At 41.6% G+C, this 17,304-nt stretch overlaps 1 protein-coding gene across 4 annotated transcripts in view; it reads left to right on the top strand.

The window, feature by feature from the left end:
* The window catches only part of EML6 (EMAP like 6), a 272,470-nt gene that overhangs the window by 198,564 nt on the left and 56,602 nt on the right, over window positions 1–17,304 (top strand). For all 4 annotated transcript variants that reach the window (XM_047852480.1, XM_047852481.1, XM_047852479.1 and 1 more), the window contains exons 19-24: window positions 1,861–1,972; window positions 2,236–2,363; window positions 6,723–6,864; window positions 9,827–9,979; window positions 10,143–10,274; window positions 16,916–17,004. In XM_047852480.1, coding sequence (XP_047708436.1) covers window positions 1,861–1,972; window positions 2,236–2,363; window positions 6,723–6,864; window positions 9,827–9,979; window positions 10,143–10,274; window positions 16,916–17,004 — 756 coding nt within the window. The remainder of the gene's footprint in view (window positions 1–1,860; window positions 1,973–2,235; window positions 2,364–6,722; window positions 6,865–9,826; window positions 9,980–10,142; window positions 10,275–16,915; window positions 17,005–17,304) is intronic.

The following is a 17,304-nucleotide window of genomic DNA, read 5'->3' on the forward strand; positions in this document are numbered from 1 at the left end:
GCAGTTATGGAGACTAAGAAGTCCCACTCTGCCCTCAGCAAGCTGTAGACCCTGGAAAGCTGGTGGTATGATTCACAGCAAGTCCAAAGGCCAGGCAACGAGGGATGCCAGTAGTGTAAATCTGTCTGAGGGTGGGAAAAGATGAGATGATTCAGCTCAATCAGTGAGACAGGAAAAACAGGGATGAATTCCCCCTCCTCTGCCTTTTTTATTTGGGCTCTCAAAGAATTATCCAATTCTCACCCACATTGCTCACCCCACCTTGGGGAAGGCCATCTACTTTATTGAGTCCACCAATTCATTGTTTCTCGGCCTTTTGGCTAAGGTCAAGTGTGTTGAGTCCACCAATTCAAATACTGCTCTCATCTGGAAATACCCTCACAGATATATAGAGAAATAATATTTGATCAGAGCACCCTCTGACCAATCAAGATGACACAAAATTAATCATCACATCTGCTATATCTCCACTTAAGTTCACCTTTGTCCTGATCTGTCCAGCTACCTTCCTGCCTTGCAGCGATTTTATTTGTTTGTTTTTAAGAAAGATCACACTGTCAGTACTGCTAAAATACTTTGTTCAACCCATTTGCCAGAAAAACCTGTTTTTCAATCACTGCCAGCTTGCTGGTGGTACCAGTTTATCTGTATTCTCTGACCTCCAAACAGTGGAGGCCAACAAACCTAACTAAGCCAATCCTCATTTTGCATTCACCTGTTCCCAGGAGGGAACTTCTGATCCAGGTACAGAAGTAGGTCCTCATTAGATGTGCAATTATAATGGTTGTTTTAGTGGTTAAGCTGTTGCTTATTGGCAAATTTGTTTTGGGTGAAAGTGCACATTGGATAAGATTAAGGTAGAATGCAAAATTTGAGCAGGTCTAGAAGTTCATGTGCAGTAACTTGTTTAAACTCTTTTATTGCTTGGTAAGTTAACCTGAAACATCATGGAAAAGATGAGGATGACACAGCATAATAAACCGGATTTAAATTTAATTTGGGAATTAAATCTTCCCTACAAACCTGTAATGAGAATACAGAATTTAAGGTAAAAAACTTTAAAATATTATTTCCACGTGAACTTCGCTGAAGTAAAGTAAACTAAGTCTCCAAGAAAACAATTAATTACTGAGTATTTTTCATCCGAAAAAAGGATTTTCCTAAGAGCAGGTTGGTATATGTATTTGCTGGAAAGGAAAACTAGTAAAGCCAAGAAATCATAAGCTTAGAACGAGAATAAAAACCACTGTTCAGTAAAACAAACAAACAAACAAACACTGTTCAGTAAAACAATATGTTAGGCATTTTACTTTCCAGGTTTTATAAAAATTAACCTGGAAATTGATGTTCACTGAACAAAATAGGATAGTTTTGTTACATGAACTGCCTAAGTTACTCTTAGTAAATAATGGTGTTCTCTCCTGGAAGTGTTTAATTTTAAAGTATTTAATAATCATTTTTAATTGCAACATTAATTCCAGTTCATTGACTAGGAAGAGATGAGGTACCAGAAACTCTTCCAGGCTTTCAGGCTGGTCCTATTCCCCAGGTACCCACATTGAAGTAGGGGGCTGGGCACAGAATCGGCCATCCATGACCCGGGGTGCCAAGTGCCAACCAAAGGTCTGAGGAAAATGTAAGGAATACACAGTGAGAACATGCTATCCACTGCAGAAGTAGGGGAGCGTGCTTCCAGCCAATATTATATTAATATTCTATGTTACCAGGTTTTTCAGTCTCCTGTACTTAGGAAGAAAACACAGACAAAGCTGCTTTTCCCAAGGGGGACCCCTTTTGAGGCCGGGTGGGTAACTTGTCATTTTGATGTATATTTAATTCTTCCCACGTGTGTCTTTGCAGGGTTTTGTAACGGGTGGAAAGGACGGAATTGTGGAGCTCTGGGATGACATGTTTGAAAGATGCTTGAAGACTTATGCCATTAAAAGAGCAGCATTGTCAACCAGCTCAAAAGGTGCCACTCCCAAATACGTAATAGGAATCTTTCTTTTCATAGGAATGGAAAAGATGGTACCAACGTTCTTAGACAACCATTACCAAATCACTTCTCCTTCTTCTGCATTTAGAGCTCCTAGCCCCTGGTAGAAATATCGAGGGGGATTGCCTAGTATCTGCTTTTGAACTACAAAGACAGAATGTATATAATAATCAGGCTTCTTGTTGTTGTTCTACTAAATATAATATTTGCAATATTAAGTACTGTATTTCCCCCCTCAGGCTTGCTTTTGGAAGATAACCCTTCAATTCGTGCCATTACTTTGGGACATGGGCATATCCTGGTGGGAACAAAAAATGGGGAGATCCTGGAAATTGACAAAAGTGGCCCAATGACACTGCTCGTTCAGGTACAGTTTACAGATTCTAAAGCACAGTTCCCATCAGAGCCGGGACTAGGGTGAGGCAAGGAGGCCACTTAGGGTTCAGTGTGTAAGTAGGTACTCAGTCTCAGGGTTATGCAACTGCTGTGTTAATTACCTATTGCTGTATAATGAATTGCCACAAATTTAGCAACTTAAAACAATACATGTTTATTTGAAGGTTTTTGTGGGTCAGGAGTCCAAGTGTGGCTTAACTGGGTCCTCTGCTTCAAGTTTCACAAGGTTACAGTAAACGGCTGCAGTCTCATCAGAGGTCCACCTGAGGAAGGATCTGCCTCCAGGATCACTCATGTTGTTGGCAAAATTCACTTCCTTGTTGTAGGACTGAGGGCTCCATTTCTTAAAAAAAAATTTTAATGTTTATTTTTGAGATAGAGTGCGAGTGGAGGAGGGCAGAGAGAGACACAGAATCCAAAGCAGGCTCCAGGCTCTGAGCTGTTAGCACAGAGCCCAAAGCAGGGCTCAAACTCATGAACCATGAGATCATGACATGAGCCGGGGTCAGACGCTTAACCAACTGAGCCATCCAGTGGCCCCAAGAGTGCTCCATTTCTTGTTGGCTGTTGGCCAAAGGCCACCTTCAGCTCCTAGAGGCTGCACACAACCTTGCCACATGGGATTCCCCAACATGGCTGCTTGCTTCCTTGAGGCCACCAAAAGAAAGAGAAAAAAAAAATAGGCAATATGGTCTTATATGACATAATCATATCATCAAATACATGTAATCTTGAACATCCATATCCTTTGCCATATTTTATTGGCTGGCAAGTAGCCACAGGTCATGCTACACTCAAAAGGAGGGCTTACACAGGAGTGAAAACCAGGAGAATCATGAGGGTCACCTCGTGAATGTGTCCATTGCATTCTTTTCCCTGGTCACTGATTATTACTATCCCTACCACATGAAGAGTACATTCCTCTCCCCTAGAGTCCCCAAGAGTGTTATCCCATTACAGTATCTGTTCAAAGTCCGTAACCTCATTGTCTAAATCAAGTCCAGCTATGGACGAGGCTTTTTAGGTATATTTCTTCTCAATCTCTCAATCTAGAAAACTGTCAGAAAAAATTATTTTCTCGACTCACGCCAAATCTGCAAGTGTCTCCTTAGATTTTATGCCTCAGTCTAGTCTCAGTCTTGAGGCATGTAAATGTATGACCTACTTCTTACCCTCCCTCTCCCCTTAAGAATTATATTCAGGTAAAATCACATTAAAATAAACATCAACCGAGTCTTCAAAGATCAGTGAAGTGAAAAAATCTCACTTCAGGGGGTGGGAGTGTGTGGAGATGACAGATAGTCCTGCCCAATTTGGTGATGGATGGACCTTATTTATGGGTGGAAGAGGCTCGTGGAAGAGGGTGGGGGTACATTCAGAAGGTGGAGTGAAAAAAAATATGCACTGATTATATAAGTTTCAGGATTTCTGTGGGTCCAGTGGAGGAGCTCCATCTCTGTCTCCTACAAGCTTGCTATGTTAGAGATGAACCCCAAAATCCCACTGAGAGTGGCCCTCTGATTTGCTGCACCTTGGAGACAGGTGTGCACATATAACCATGGTTTAGAACACTGTGAGGTTTTAAAAATGCATGTACCCAAGCCCCACTCAGTATGTCCCGAATAAGAATGTGTTTAAAAAAGAATTCCGTGTTAAAAACAAACCTCCAAAGCTCTGTCGCTGATTGTGCTTCGGAGACAGGATTGAGAATGTGCTGGAGGTACATCCAGGAGGTGTCACTTCTCTGTTCTCCAGCTGATCTTGATTTTGTTTCCTTCCCAATGAATCTCTTTTTCTTTCTGGCGATGACTTCTTATTGAATTTTATTGAAAAGTGGCTATTTCTTTCTAATGCCCGAGTGAACTTTAATTTGTTTGCACACATGCTATATTGCTAAATATTTGTCCACATCCTTACTATATTATGACTTAAACAATACTGTAAGATTTAAATTCTGTTTTCTAATTTAAAAAATATTACAGTTGAGCTTAATTTCATTTAAATATCTTTTAAACTTGAAAATAAAAGCTTTTAGCCTTTCATTCTCTATAATTCTGTTCTTTCCCCTATTTGTTTCTGTTGCTCTAATAATAAAAGCAGCCACGAGTACCACTTATTGAGTGCCTACTATGTGTCAGGCAATACTGTTGCACAGAATTTATTTCTCCACAACAGATTTGCTCAGTTGAAATTGTTTAAAAGATGAGGGACCCACTGCCCAGTAAATTGTCCACATCCATGTGCTAAGAACTATAGAGCTAGATTTCAAACCAGGGTTTGTCAGATACCAGAGCCTTTCCTTTTGCACTACACTGGGCTGTTCTCCAAATGTCTCAGCATGGAGACTGCCAGAGAGCCATGCAGAAGGCGTGGCCTCCTGATCTGTGGGCAGGCAGTAATGCTGGTGGAACCTTCAGAAAAAATGTTGGTTACCACCATCTTGTCTCCTTACGCTTGTACCGTTCTTTTCCTTTTCTGTCAGCATCTCTCTTTCCTCTTCTTGTCTGTCACTCCTTTGCCATTTCCTCCTAAGCAGAACTAAGTAGTTCAATTCAATCAGTGTTTGTTGGGCTCCTGCTGAGATCAGCCTTGTGCTACATGCTGTACACAGTGGAATAGGGCTTCCTATCCTCTTGGGGCTCACAGGCCTGCTCTGAGAGAGGTTGGACACTGAGGGAAAGTTAAGGAACAGGAAGCATGATTAAGACCATCAACTACCCTGCTGTGGGAAGATGTCAGAACCACTTTGCCAGTTTCAATAACATGGCAACTCAGTGTCACTTGAAATAGATTCCTTATTTTTTTTAAGAGAAGGCAGTCTGGGTTGGGGGAGAGAAATGATAGGAGATGAGTTCTGAAAACTCCCATTGTGTATTCTTTGAATATAATCGACTCTGAATTATGCACCTATTTACTACCAGCTTTATGGGTGATCAGTAGGAAGGTAAGATTCCAAGCTCATTCCTCTGCCACTTGAGATACTTCCAGCCTGTCTTGCTCACTGTCCATTCCTATGTTACACAGAAATTTAGTCCTGTCACGTTAGGGAAATATGATGTCTAAGTAAATATATGAGACAGTTGTTGAAAAGGATCTCAGAGGTGTGTCCTGTCCTCAAGCCAAATGTAAAAGGAACTTGGTCTGTGAAATGGCTCCAAGCAGATCCATTCTGGGGGAACACTGGGGTTGACACCTGACCTGTCCTCTGACTATGACCTTTGTGGTAGGAGGCTTCAGATGGGAAGACAACTAGAAAACTAATGAGGTGCTCCAGATGCAATGTATTCACTCTTTGGCCCTTGTCAGCTAGTTGAATGTCAGCTCTATTTGGAACTTTGTATCTTCTGCCAAATTACTCTTTTGCTCAAACAATTTCCCTGATAAACCAGAATCATCCAGTTTCTCTCTGGAAAGCCACCTGTTCCCTGAAACACCTTTCACTTGCCTGTATGGTCTTCCTTTTTGCTTTACTAAGCAAAGCCTTTTTCTAATTAGCCACTAAAAGCAGAAATTCAGTGAACAGTCTGGTCTCTTATTGTTCTGTGCACTAATCTATTCTCTACACTGCTTTATCAAGTAATAAATTGTAGGAATCAGAGTCATTTTCTTCCTAATTGTTCATTTTTGAAATCGTTTTATCTCAATATTTCTAATCCAGTTAGGTGTGTTTGTGATATGATATAGGTATATGGAATTGGTCCAATGTCAATTAAGCACCTTTCAGTCTTCTGATATACACTGGGTAGAATAATTTTTGAACCAACACTGAACTTGAGTTATTCCCAGGACGCTTGATTTGAAAACTGAGCTCTCTTTACTTTTGTTTTGCCAAATATTATGCATTCACAGGACTAAAATGGAATTAAATGAACAAGAATATTGCTCTGATAGAGATAGGTGGTACCTATATCTTTTAGAAAATGAGTTTATCGAAAAAGGTGTTTTATGTCATGATTAAGCTGTTTTCCAAGTATATTTGTATCTATATATACTGGGCTAACTCAATATCAAGCAAGAGGATAAAATGATGGGATTTCCTTATTCATCCAGATGTTTCTAAAAGGAAAGATGTTTGGCATCATATGAACAAAGCTTATGAGCAATGAGTCCATGTTTTGCTTTACAGTGAATGCTTCAGCATCATCTAGGACCAGCTTTAGACTCAAGTTCAGATGAAAAAAAAAAAATTAGTGCCTTCATCTTGGCTCAAGGAAGCTCAAACTGTGAGCTGTTTAAGATCCTCTTCGGCTGGGTATGCAGCGCAGTGCCACCAAAGGGCTAGCCAGGAAGCGTGAGCCACATTTGTCTTGCCCTGTTTCCTCTCCCACAGGGGCACATGGAAGGAGAAGTGTGGGGGCTGGCAGCTCACCCTCTCCTGCCCATCTGTGCAACCGTGAGCGACGATAAAACTCTCCGGATATGGGAATTATCCTCCCAGCACCGCATGCTGGCAGTGCGCAAGCTCAAAAAAGGTACATGCAATCACCTTACACATCTGTAAAAGTATTTACAAACAACAGAATGTGGTGTGTTCGTTCATTCGCTCAAGTAATATTTCCCGAGTGTGCCTGTCACATGCCCCCAGATCTGCAAGGGAATGGGAATTCAATGTTCTTCGCTACAGACGTAAATTCCAGAAGGCTGGCCTCATCTACTATTTCCTTCATTTCCCTTGCATTGCACAGACGTTTGCCACCTGGGGGCAATATGTCCTTCTTCTTCTCATGGAGAGCTATGGGAATCTGTTGAAACACATCAGATTTCCAGAATGCTGTTTATCTTTATGTCTAACAGCCTCTAACAACTGATTTTGTTACTGAAAAACAAAAGTCAGTTTTATTAAAAAAAAAAATAGTTAATATCAAAAAATGAGTAAACCTGTATTTAACCCCTATGTGCACCAGAACAGAGAGGTATACCAGGAAGTACAAGTTAGTGAGTAGCTGCTATGTGTCAGGTACTGGGGATCCCACAGTGAGTGGTCCCATCTCTAGTGTCAGAGGTGGACAAGAGTTGAACAGAGCCCAGCAACAGACGGTCCATTCAAATACAGCAATCGGAGGAGAGTCTCAAAAGGAGACCATTTGTTAGAGGAGTGGGCAGAGTAGTGAGAAGTGACCAGGGATAGTGCAACACCAGTAACAGCCTGGTGCCTTTACCAGCCCTGGGCTGGAGGAGCAAGAGGAGAGAGAGAGCAGTGCCAGAACCTTGAAAGTTAGAGCTGTATGAGATGATGGGGCTGGCAGGAACTAGGACCATCCGTCAGCCTGGGGATGCAGCCAGCATGCAGTGGGCCCACGGGAAGGCTGCTAGGGGGGGTACATACCCCAGACTCTCTGTTCTCCCTTCTTTCCTCGTTCCCTCCCACGAGCCTCCTGTCCATGCCCCCCCTTGGCCAAAGGCAATCAAAGCCAGAAGGCAAGGGAACCTGTCGATGCCATCTACATAGGCCTGCAGAAGACACAGAGTGGGGTGGAGAGTGCTGTGGAGAGACTGGTGAGACTCAGAGGAAGGCATGCTGCCAGGGACAACTTCATCAAGGAGGAAACATGAGAGCTGAGGCTCAGAGGATTTGTAAAAGTTCTCAGGAAAGGATGAGATTGGGGTCTGGCCCTAAAATACTTGTACCTGGTAGCTTTACAAGTGAGAGAGATGTGGAGAATGTACTCTAGGGGGATAAAACGAGAGAACATGTCAAGACGATAGTAACAATCGTGGCTAATATTGTTGAGCCAGTGACTACTAACAATTTGCATTTGGTCTTGCACCGCTAGTAGGTGACGGAACTGAATTCAAACCCAGGCAGCATGGCTTCAGAGAGCACACCTGTGGCTACTGCTTGAGGCTGTTTTTCTCTGCCATACTATAGCCTCTCTTTACAGTGGACTTGTGGACCCTTAGTAAGTGGTGGAGCCAGGATTCAGACCCATGTCTGAGTCCAAAGCCTGTGCTCTTAAACCACTACCTGATTGAATCATTTGACCACTAATTTATACTGGGAAAATGATACACCAAGACCTCCTTGTGAGTGACTTCAATGTCAGACAGTGGGCTTTATTCACTAGGTTAAGTCTTAGTTCAAAAGAACATCTAATGTATCTTAGATGGGCTGACCTTTCCACCCAGTTTAGAAAGCTTGTCCCTGTGTAATTATTAATAGCTTTTCCTTTCACTCTCAGAAGTGTCATGGTTTGTTCACTAAAATATATGGCTAACCTAATCTTGATGACTCTCCTCAAGGACAGGTTTGTCTTTTGTCCTCTTGGCCCTAGCACCATGCATGACTCATAGCAGTACATAAATAACTTATTACTGAGTGAATGAATGAAGATACAATTTAGATAAGTCAATTTGAAGTTACTGGTATAACATGGCTTTCAGCATACCTTGAACAGTGATGGAGGGGAGTGTGTGGAAGTTGACTTTGGAATGCCTTAGCACAATGCTGTGTGACTTTTCCATGCCTGGAGCTCTGCTTACCAAAGCCTTGACAGTAAGGGGGCGGGGGGGGAGGTGCTATTCTTAAACAGATATCCTATTAAATACCACTCCCCCAACAGAGTCCATACTCATTCAGAAATATCTCCCTGTGACCCTGCAGAGAGCAGTACAAAACATTGCTCATGGAGCCCTGTCAGCCCATACTGTTTAGTTTTGTAGACACCTCTTGAGAGAGTGTTATCCAGTACAGAAGAGGCAAGATAAAATCTTTCACCTGTAGAATCACACATTATGATCCGTGGATCAGACTTGGAGTGACTACAAGATCCACAAGGTCTCTGAAGCAAGTTTTGGGTGTAGGTCATGATAACCAAAAAACGGTTTCTAGAAATTGAATTCCAGAATTCCCATTTGTAAGTATCATCTCTTTTCTTGGGAACAAAGATACTGGTTTTCTTAATCTTTCACTCCTTTCATCTGTTGACTCCATGTGTCTTTTGAAAATCCCAGTATTCAAGTAGTAAGAAATGAATGGATAAACCTCAAAGTGAAAATGTTTTCTTTGTTTTTTAGCATTCTGATCTTTGTCCTTGGGTTTAAAGGGAAGATATGTTTTTTAAATTGTTTTTAATGTTTATTTTTGAGAGACAGAGACAGACCCTGAGTGGGGAGGGGCAGAGAGAGGGAGACACAGAATCCGAAGCAGGCTCCTGGCTCTGAGCTGTCAGCACAGAGCCTGACGCGGGGCTCGAACCCACGAACAGCGAGATAATGACCTGAGCTGAAGTCGGACGCTCAATGGACCGACCCATCCAGACACCCCAGGAAGATATATTTTAAATGACCAAGTTTTAGTTTTCCTCACAAGTAGTGTTAAAGGCACAGTAACATGTCTATGCATAATGCACATAGGCACATTTCTCCATCTCTTCATTGAATATGTTTGATAGTAGAATCCTGGTTAATAACTGTTATTTGTGGATTCTTTTGTAGGTGGAAGATGCTGTGCCTTCTCCCCTGATGGGAAAGCCTTAGCAGTTGGCTTGAATGATGGGAGTTTCCTGGTCGTAAATGCTGACACTGTTGAAGACATGGTCTCCTTCCATCACAGAAAAGAAATGATCTCTGATATTAAATTTTCAAAAGGTAAAGATTAAAGCAGAAACTTTCTAGAATGTGTTTGGGGCAAAAATTTATGAGAGTGGACTCTTTAAATACTTCCTTGACCTTTTCCCCATTTGAAATAAGTTCCTGGAAGTAAATTCTTGTCTAAAATGTTTGGGTGTTAATTGCATGTTTTTCTTTACAGATACAGGAAAATACCTTGCCGTGGCATCCCATGATAACTTTGTGGATATTTACAACGTACTGACAAGCAAACGGGTGGGCATCTGTAAAGGTGCTTCTAGTTATATTACCCATATTGACTGGGACTCTAGAGGTAAAGTATGTTGTGGCTTTCACGACAAAATTTTTGTTTCAAAAAAGTCACTATCCATTCATACATGTTTCCAGACAGAAGAACAGTGGAGCTTTAGAGAAAGACAGAGTGGAGAACCCACAGCAAATATAAGCAACTGTAATTTTACAACGCAGGGGCACCTGCTGTTAACATTTTGCGTAGTTTTTCTGTCTTATTACCACCACCACTACTCCTACTATTATTATTGTTAATTCAAGCCATTGAGTTTTAAGACCATTGAAGATACATGATGCCTTCTGTTACCCTGGCAAGCCACCACTTCACCTTTGGGTTCGGCGTTCCTTGTCCTTGCCTTGTATCTCCTCCTTACTGTTTTCCTTTTTCTACCAATGCTTCACCTCCCCAAGAACTGCCCAAGAAGTCTCTAGCAATTTTCGTCTTCTGACAGAGGTAGAACTCTGCACGCAGCTCACCTGAAGTTACCCTGCTCTCCAAAACTCCCAGCCGACCCCCTACCTCCTGCAAGTCATGCCCACAGATGCCATGGGAATTTGCCTGTTTATTTAACAAATCTAGTTTCTACATGTGCAAAGTCTTAAGGCAGGAAATGTGGATGATTCATAAGTGAGACACAGTTCCTGTAGTAGTCCACAAGAGTTTATAATTTAGTGGGGGAGACATACTTGTGCTTGAAAAATATAGACCCCCAAATGTTAAGGCATGGGGACAAGAACTGGAGAGTCACAGGGAGGTGTTATGCAGGGCCTCTGAGTGGGCCATGTCAGCATTCAGCACCCAAGATGGAGCATCATTGCCCCAGGGGGGGTCACTTTTAAATCTCATCCCAGGGACTTAGCTGTTGTTAGAGTTTGGAGTAGGCATTTAGGAATGGGCAGGGTCCCAGTTTTGAAAGGAGTTTTAGTTGACCATGGTAGAAAGCACCAAGCCCAGTGGTGTCTCTAAGGAAGGAGCTCACAACAGGGGAGTCCATGGAGCCTCACAGAAGCAGTGTCCTTTAAGGTAGATCTTGAAAGATGACCAGAAGTTCACCAGATGGTGAAGCATTCCAGGCTCAGAAGGAACATGACATGTCAAGATGAGGAGGTGGGAGAAACAGGGGAAATTAAGAAATAATAATATTGAGTGACTAAGGGCGAGAAGAGAGATGAATGTGGAGGGAAAGACCAGGACAGGATGCAAAGGAACCTTTACCTCCTACTAGGAAGCTGAGCACTGAACTTTATCCTGGAGGTAATTAAGTAATTCTAAAAGATTTAGAGGTGGGGCAGGAGGGGGTGTTCTCTGCCATCTTTGGAAGGATGAATAAGCCTGGAGTGGAAAAGCAACTAAAATCAGCCAGGAGAAAGAGGTGCTGAGATCTTCCACCAAATAGAGATTATTTCAGAGTTGCCAGAATATTTTATTTCAAGTATTTTTTTTGAAGTACTGGCCATAGACTGATCCTTCTGCCAAGCAGGTATTCATGTGTAACTGTACTTGATGCATTGGAATTTGGACTTTATTTGAGCCTTACAACTTTCAGGCACTTTATATAGTGCAATAGATGGAAGAAAGCATGCTCTTTACTGCAAGAGGTGCAAGTCTCAACAAGGGCAAAGGGAGATCACATAAGTCTCTCTCACTTTCACGTCAGAGCCCTCCCTGCCAGACACAACGCCGAGGGCTTAGGCTGGCATTTGTGATCAGAGGTGACACTGGTGGCCTGACAGTCCTCTAGGAACCATTGAGGCCAAACAGATAGAGGGAGACAGCTGCTTCTCAGCCGCACTTCTTGGATGTTCTCTGCTTCATTGTTAAAAAAAAAAAAAAAAAAAGACAGTGATTTCCCCTGTAAATTCTCTTGCTAATGTCCCGATTTATGTCATGTTGGGAGGAGAATTTAGAACAGTCAGGGGCAGCCTTATGCATCTGTAGAATAGAGTACGGTGTGTTTTGTTGGGAATCCAACACCCACAAAATACATAGCACAATATGTGAAATCCCACCATGACAGTGGTCACTGGAGGCTACACTTGGTTCTTATTCACATGTTACATATTATTTATAAGAGAAAATGGGACATAGGAAGAATCAATTTCAATGGGGAAGACTCTTTTACATTTGTTTTCATTTTGGTAAAATACACATAAAGTTTACCATCCTAACCATTTTTAAATGTACGGTTCAGTGGCATTAACTGCATTCATACTGTTGTGCAACCTTCACCACTGTCCATTTCTATAAACCGAACCTCTATACCCATCAGACAAGAACTCCCCTTTTCCCCTTCTCCCGGACCCTGCTAACCACCATTCTACTTTATGTCGCTATGAATTTGACTCCTCGAGGTATTTCATGTAAGTGGAATCATATGGTATTTGTCTTTTTGTAACTGGTTCATTTCACCTAACATGATGTCCTCAAGATTAATCCATATTATAGCATGTGTCAGAATTTCCTTCCTTTTTAAAATTTTTAAAATTTATTCATTTATTCTGAGAGAGACAGAGGCAGTGCAAGTAGGCAAGGGGCAGAGTGAGAGGGAGACAGAGAACCCCAAGCGGGTTCCTGTGCTGCCAGCACAGAGCCTAACGCAGGGCTCGAACTCACAAAAACGCAAGGTCATGACCTGAGCGGAAACCAAGAGTCAGACTCTTAACTGACTGAGCCACCCTGGCACCCCCTCCCCTTTTTTAGTATTAAAAAAAAAAAATTCTTGTTTCTTTTCCGTCCTTTTTAAAGCTGAATAATACTCCAGAGTGTGTATATGCCACATTTTGTTTATCTACAGACAGACACGTGTGTTGTTTCCACCTTTTAGCTATTGTGCATAATGCTGCCATGAACGTGAGTGTACTAGACCCTGCTTTTAATTCTTTTGGGGCATCTACCCAGAAGGGGAATTGCTGAATCAAATGGTAATTCTATTTTTAACTTCTCGAGGAGCCACCATACTATTTTGCACAGCTGTTGTCACTTGACATTCCTACCAACAGGGCACAAGTGTTCCAGTTTCTCTACCTCCTTACCAACACCTGCCATTTTCTGGTTTGGGAGGAGGTCTTTTTTATAATAGCCATCCTTATAGGTATGAAATGGTATCTTATTTTGGTTTTTATTTGCATTTGGGGATTTTTTTTTAACCTGCAAATGTGTAGGTCCTGTGTTGGATGTTAGGGCTATAAAGAGGAGTAAGTCCTAGGTGGAAAGAACAAGATGTTGGCCAGGATCAGTGGGTTGCAATCATGGAGGCGATAGTCTTTATATATAAAGGCCCCCAATGTAGAGCCATCACTTTGCAGGCAGAGGAGCAAACCTCACTATTTCCACAATTTTGCCCTAAGCCAGCTTCTGTGGTCCAACCAGAGCTCAGGGTGATAGAAAAGGCACTGGGAGTAAGGAGGCCGAGGTCTTTGAAAACCTGCCTCATCTCCTGTCCTATGTGGCCCCTTTGGTCAGGTGAGAGTGTCAGACCAAATGTGTTCTATGGACGGAGAGGGAAATAGAATACTTTTGATTTTCAGGGAGGAGTTATATTACCTGGAGAATCAGAGCAAGTATGCCCATGGACCTTCCCTGGTTTAACTCCAATTTGATTGCCATGAGGCATGTGTCATGTTGGTATTGTGCTCCTGATATCCCAGTTCCCAAAGTGGCTGACCTCAGGAATGTGCCATACTGCCTCAAGACCAGCCTAGTTTTTCACAGCAGGGCCTTGAGGGTCTGGTAAGGGCAGAGAGCAGAATTTAGGAGCAGGGTTCTATTTCATGCCTTTGATCTTGTCAAAAATAGTGAACACATTTGCTAGAGCCAGCTGGCTCATCAGGGGTGGGGGGTGGCACAGCCTTTTGTGTCCATGGCAACCATGGGTCCTAAGGAACCAAAAAGCCCATCAGCCTTTTGCAGGAATGTCAGCTGCCCCTGAATGAAAGCTGCTGAGAAGGGGGAAAATGTGGAGAGAGATAAAATTTGGAAGAATATTTCCTAGTTGATATTAGTTCATTTCTAGAAATATCAGGACTAAAAGTCCAGTCAACAGTTTGGGCCATAATAGAACTCTCATTCCCATTTTCATTGCAAATGATCTGATATATTTGGTACATTTAGTATGAATTTTGGAATTGTTCTAACTTAAAAATTATATAACAACTAGAATGATGGGTGTGAATCATTTCGTGGATTATATAGCTCTATCCACCTTCAGGGTGTGTGGTTTCCTATACCTGCTTAGTAATGAGGACATCTGGCTCTTCTGATTCTCTTCCACCTTGTGAGTAGACATTTCTAGTGAATAAAAATGTGACACTTTTGAAAGAATAGAGTTATTGTTACTAAGTGGCAATTATACATGGATTATACAGATTTTTTGCTCTTTGCTTCTGTTCTCAGAATATTTCAGTGCCTTTATGACAGAGCAGAGGCAGCAGAAAAAAAGAGTGGTGACCTAAATATTTTCTGTGTGCTTGAAAAAAAAAAAAGTAGTAACTGCAGTAAAGAATATATGGTAGGGGGTTGGGGTTGGGGGTGGGAATCATACCCATAATTCCTCTTTCCTAATATAAGAATAGCTGCAGTTTTAAAAATTTCTTCACATCCTTGGGTGCAAGGAACTCAAACCCACTCAGCTTAAATTTTCTAAATAATAGTAAAGAATGAGGTTATTTGGAAGATATAGGGATAGCTCATAGAATCCAAGAGCAGGAAGCAACATCTCCTGAGGAACTGGCTTTAGGAATGAACCAGAAAAGCAAGCAGGCACTTCCCTCCTCTCTCTTCTCCTGCTGTAAGGCAGCTCATTTCAGAGTCTACTGCTCTCCTGGGTCTGGTGTCGGTTTTCGGCCCCTGTCTCTGCAGGACAACTTTCCTTAATTCATTTGCATGTGGTCTGTTCTGTTGCCCCCCAAAGTCACCCTAAGTTCCAAAGTCCATCTTATTCCAGCGAGGCACCCTCTGATTGAGTTTCCCAGATCCTAAGTTTCCAGGAAAGAGAATTTGAGTGCCCACTCCCATCTGCAGCCTGACTGGGTCAGGCTCTGGGAGCGTCTGGGGCAGCGTCTTCTATCAGAGGACAAACACAACCACAGGGGTCCAGGCAAGGTGGGAAGGAAGTTCTCAGGGGTGGGACATGAGCCAGGTTGGTACCCCACAGGTGTCTGTGGTGCTACACAGCATTCTGGTGCCTGTGTCTTGTGTTTAGATCCTCTAATAATCTTGCAGTCTTAAAGTATTTCACTTAACTATTATGATAATTTTGGAGTTTTCTTTAAAATACTAAAAAATACTTTGTAGGTCTATTTAGTTCATTGGAGAAATATTATTCATTTTCTTACAATACTAAATAGCCAAAGCTAATTTAACTACCTAGTTTGTATATGTTCAGCCATAAATTCAGGGAAATGTCCCCATTTCAAAAGAAACTTTTTCAAATTCACTTGCTCCTCACAGTCGAGGCCCCTCATCACCATGTTATAACCCAGCAAATTAGAAACAATTAAGGTTTTCAGTTACAAAATTAGAGAGCCTTATTTTTAATTATTCACTGAGAAATAGACCTGTAACTTCTGAAGGTTAGCCAAACTAGATTTCAGACCCAGGTGGCACCCACTTAAACGTTAAAGACCATGACAAGTTATTTTGATATTACTTTTGCAAGAAAGACATTTCAAGACTACTAGATGTACAGAGTTATGGGGGAAAAGAGAGCAGGGGAAGAAATAGTATGATGTAAATGTACACTGAATTTTTTACCAATGAAGTATTGGGACATCTGCTTCGAAACCATGTGGGGTGAAAGCCTTGAGTGGAGGCTCATGAAACAGGGCTGGCCATGTGCTAATAACTGTTGAAACTGAACATTAACTGGGCGGTAGGGGTTTTTTTATATTCTTCTTACTTCTATATGTGTTTGAAATGTCCCATGATTTAAAAATGCTGAAAAAATACTAGAGTGTGTGTCTTTTGAGTCATTTAAATTTCAAGCCATAAAGGATCAATGAGGTGTAAAGAGGAGAATCAGGGTGTCTATTCTTCTTCAACATTAATCATAGTGATTACTAGATTTTAATTTTACATCAGACCAAACGACTGTTTTTGCTCAACGTGTTGTTTTGGGAAAATCTTGGATTTCTTTACAATTTTTCAAGTAAGATAGGGGGAGAGGGCAGGCATTTGCATGTTGTTTTATGTGTCACTGTCTCCTAGTTTCTAGGCTTTAAAGTACAAATTTAGAATTTAGACCTGGGTAAATGTGAGTGCTTACCACAAGGTTCTCACTTGTGATGCCACAATTCTTGCCAAAGCAGTTTCCTTTTACTACACATTTGTGCAACCAGGAAAATGAGCAAAAAGCCTAGATTTAGTCAAGCTTTTGAAAAACAGATATTCCTTTTATAACAGAGTAAAACCTAGCAGGCTTGATTCTATGAGGGGTGTGCAAGGTCAGATTTTATGAGGCCCACATTAAAAAATTCATAGCTTTGGGGTTTCTGCCCTTCCATATAATTGACTTTACGTGCACTTCTGGATAATCCAGCATTCGTTTGCTCAGTTTATGAGCCTGATTAAAATGAATCGAAATAGTTGCAACCGTGCTTGTATCTTTACAACAGAAAGATAAATGCAGATGTTAATTGTCTTTTTGCTTCATTCTATCACACTAGGAAAATTATTGCAAGTTAATTCGGGTGCCAAAGAACAACTCTTTTTTGAAGCTCCGAGAGGCAAACGGCATATAATAAGACCTTCGGAGGTAACAGTCATACACAGAACTTTTTAAAAGTGTTTCGTGAAGATTTAATATGTGCATTTTTAATAAAGCCTGTCCATTATTATCCATTAGTATGGATTATATTTAGTGTACCTTTAAGCTTGATTGTTTCTTAAATCTGAGTGCTTAATCTGGTCCCCTACATTCTGAGAACCTACGAATTCACTGGTCTGCTGATGGAGCATTGGACAGTCAGCCTTGTGCTTAATCTTCCTCTGCTGCAAGACAATGACTAAGCTTATAATTTGAATGCTACATATTACTTCTTCCATTGGACATGCC

This window comes from Prionailurus viverrinus, chromosome A3 (assembly GCF_022837055.1).
Source record: "Prionailurus viverrinus isolate Anna chromosome A3, UM_Priviv_1.0, whole genome shotgun sequence".
Classification (NCBI taxonomy): domain Eukaryota; kingdom Metazoa; phylum Chordata; class Mammalia; order Carnivora; family Felidae; genus Prionailurus; species Prionailurus viverrinus.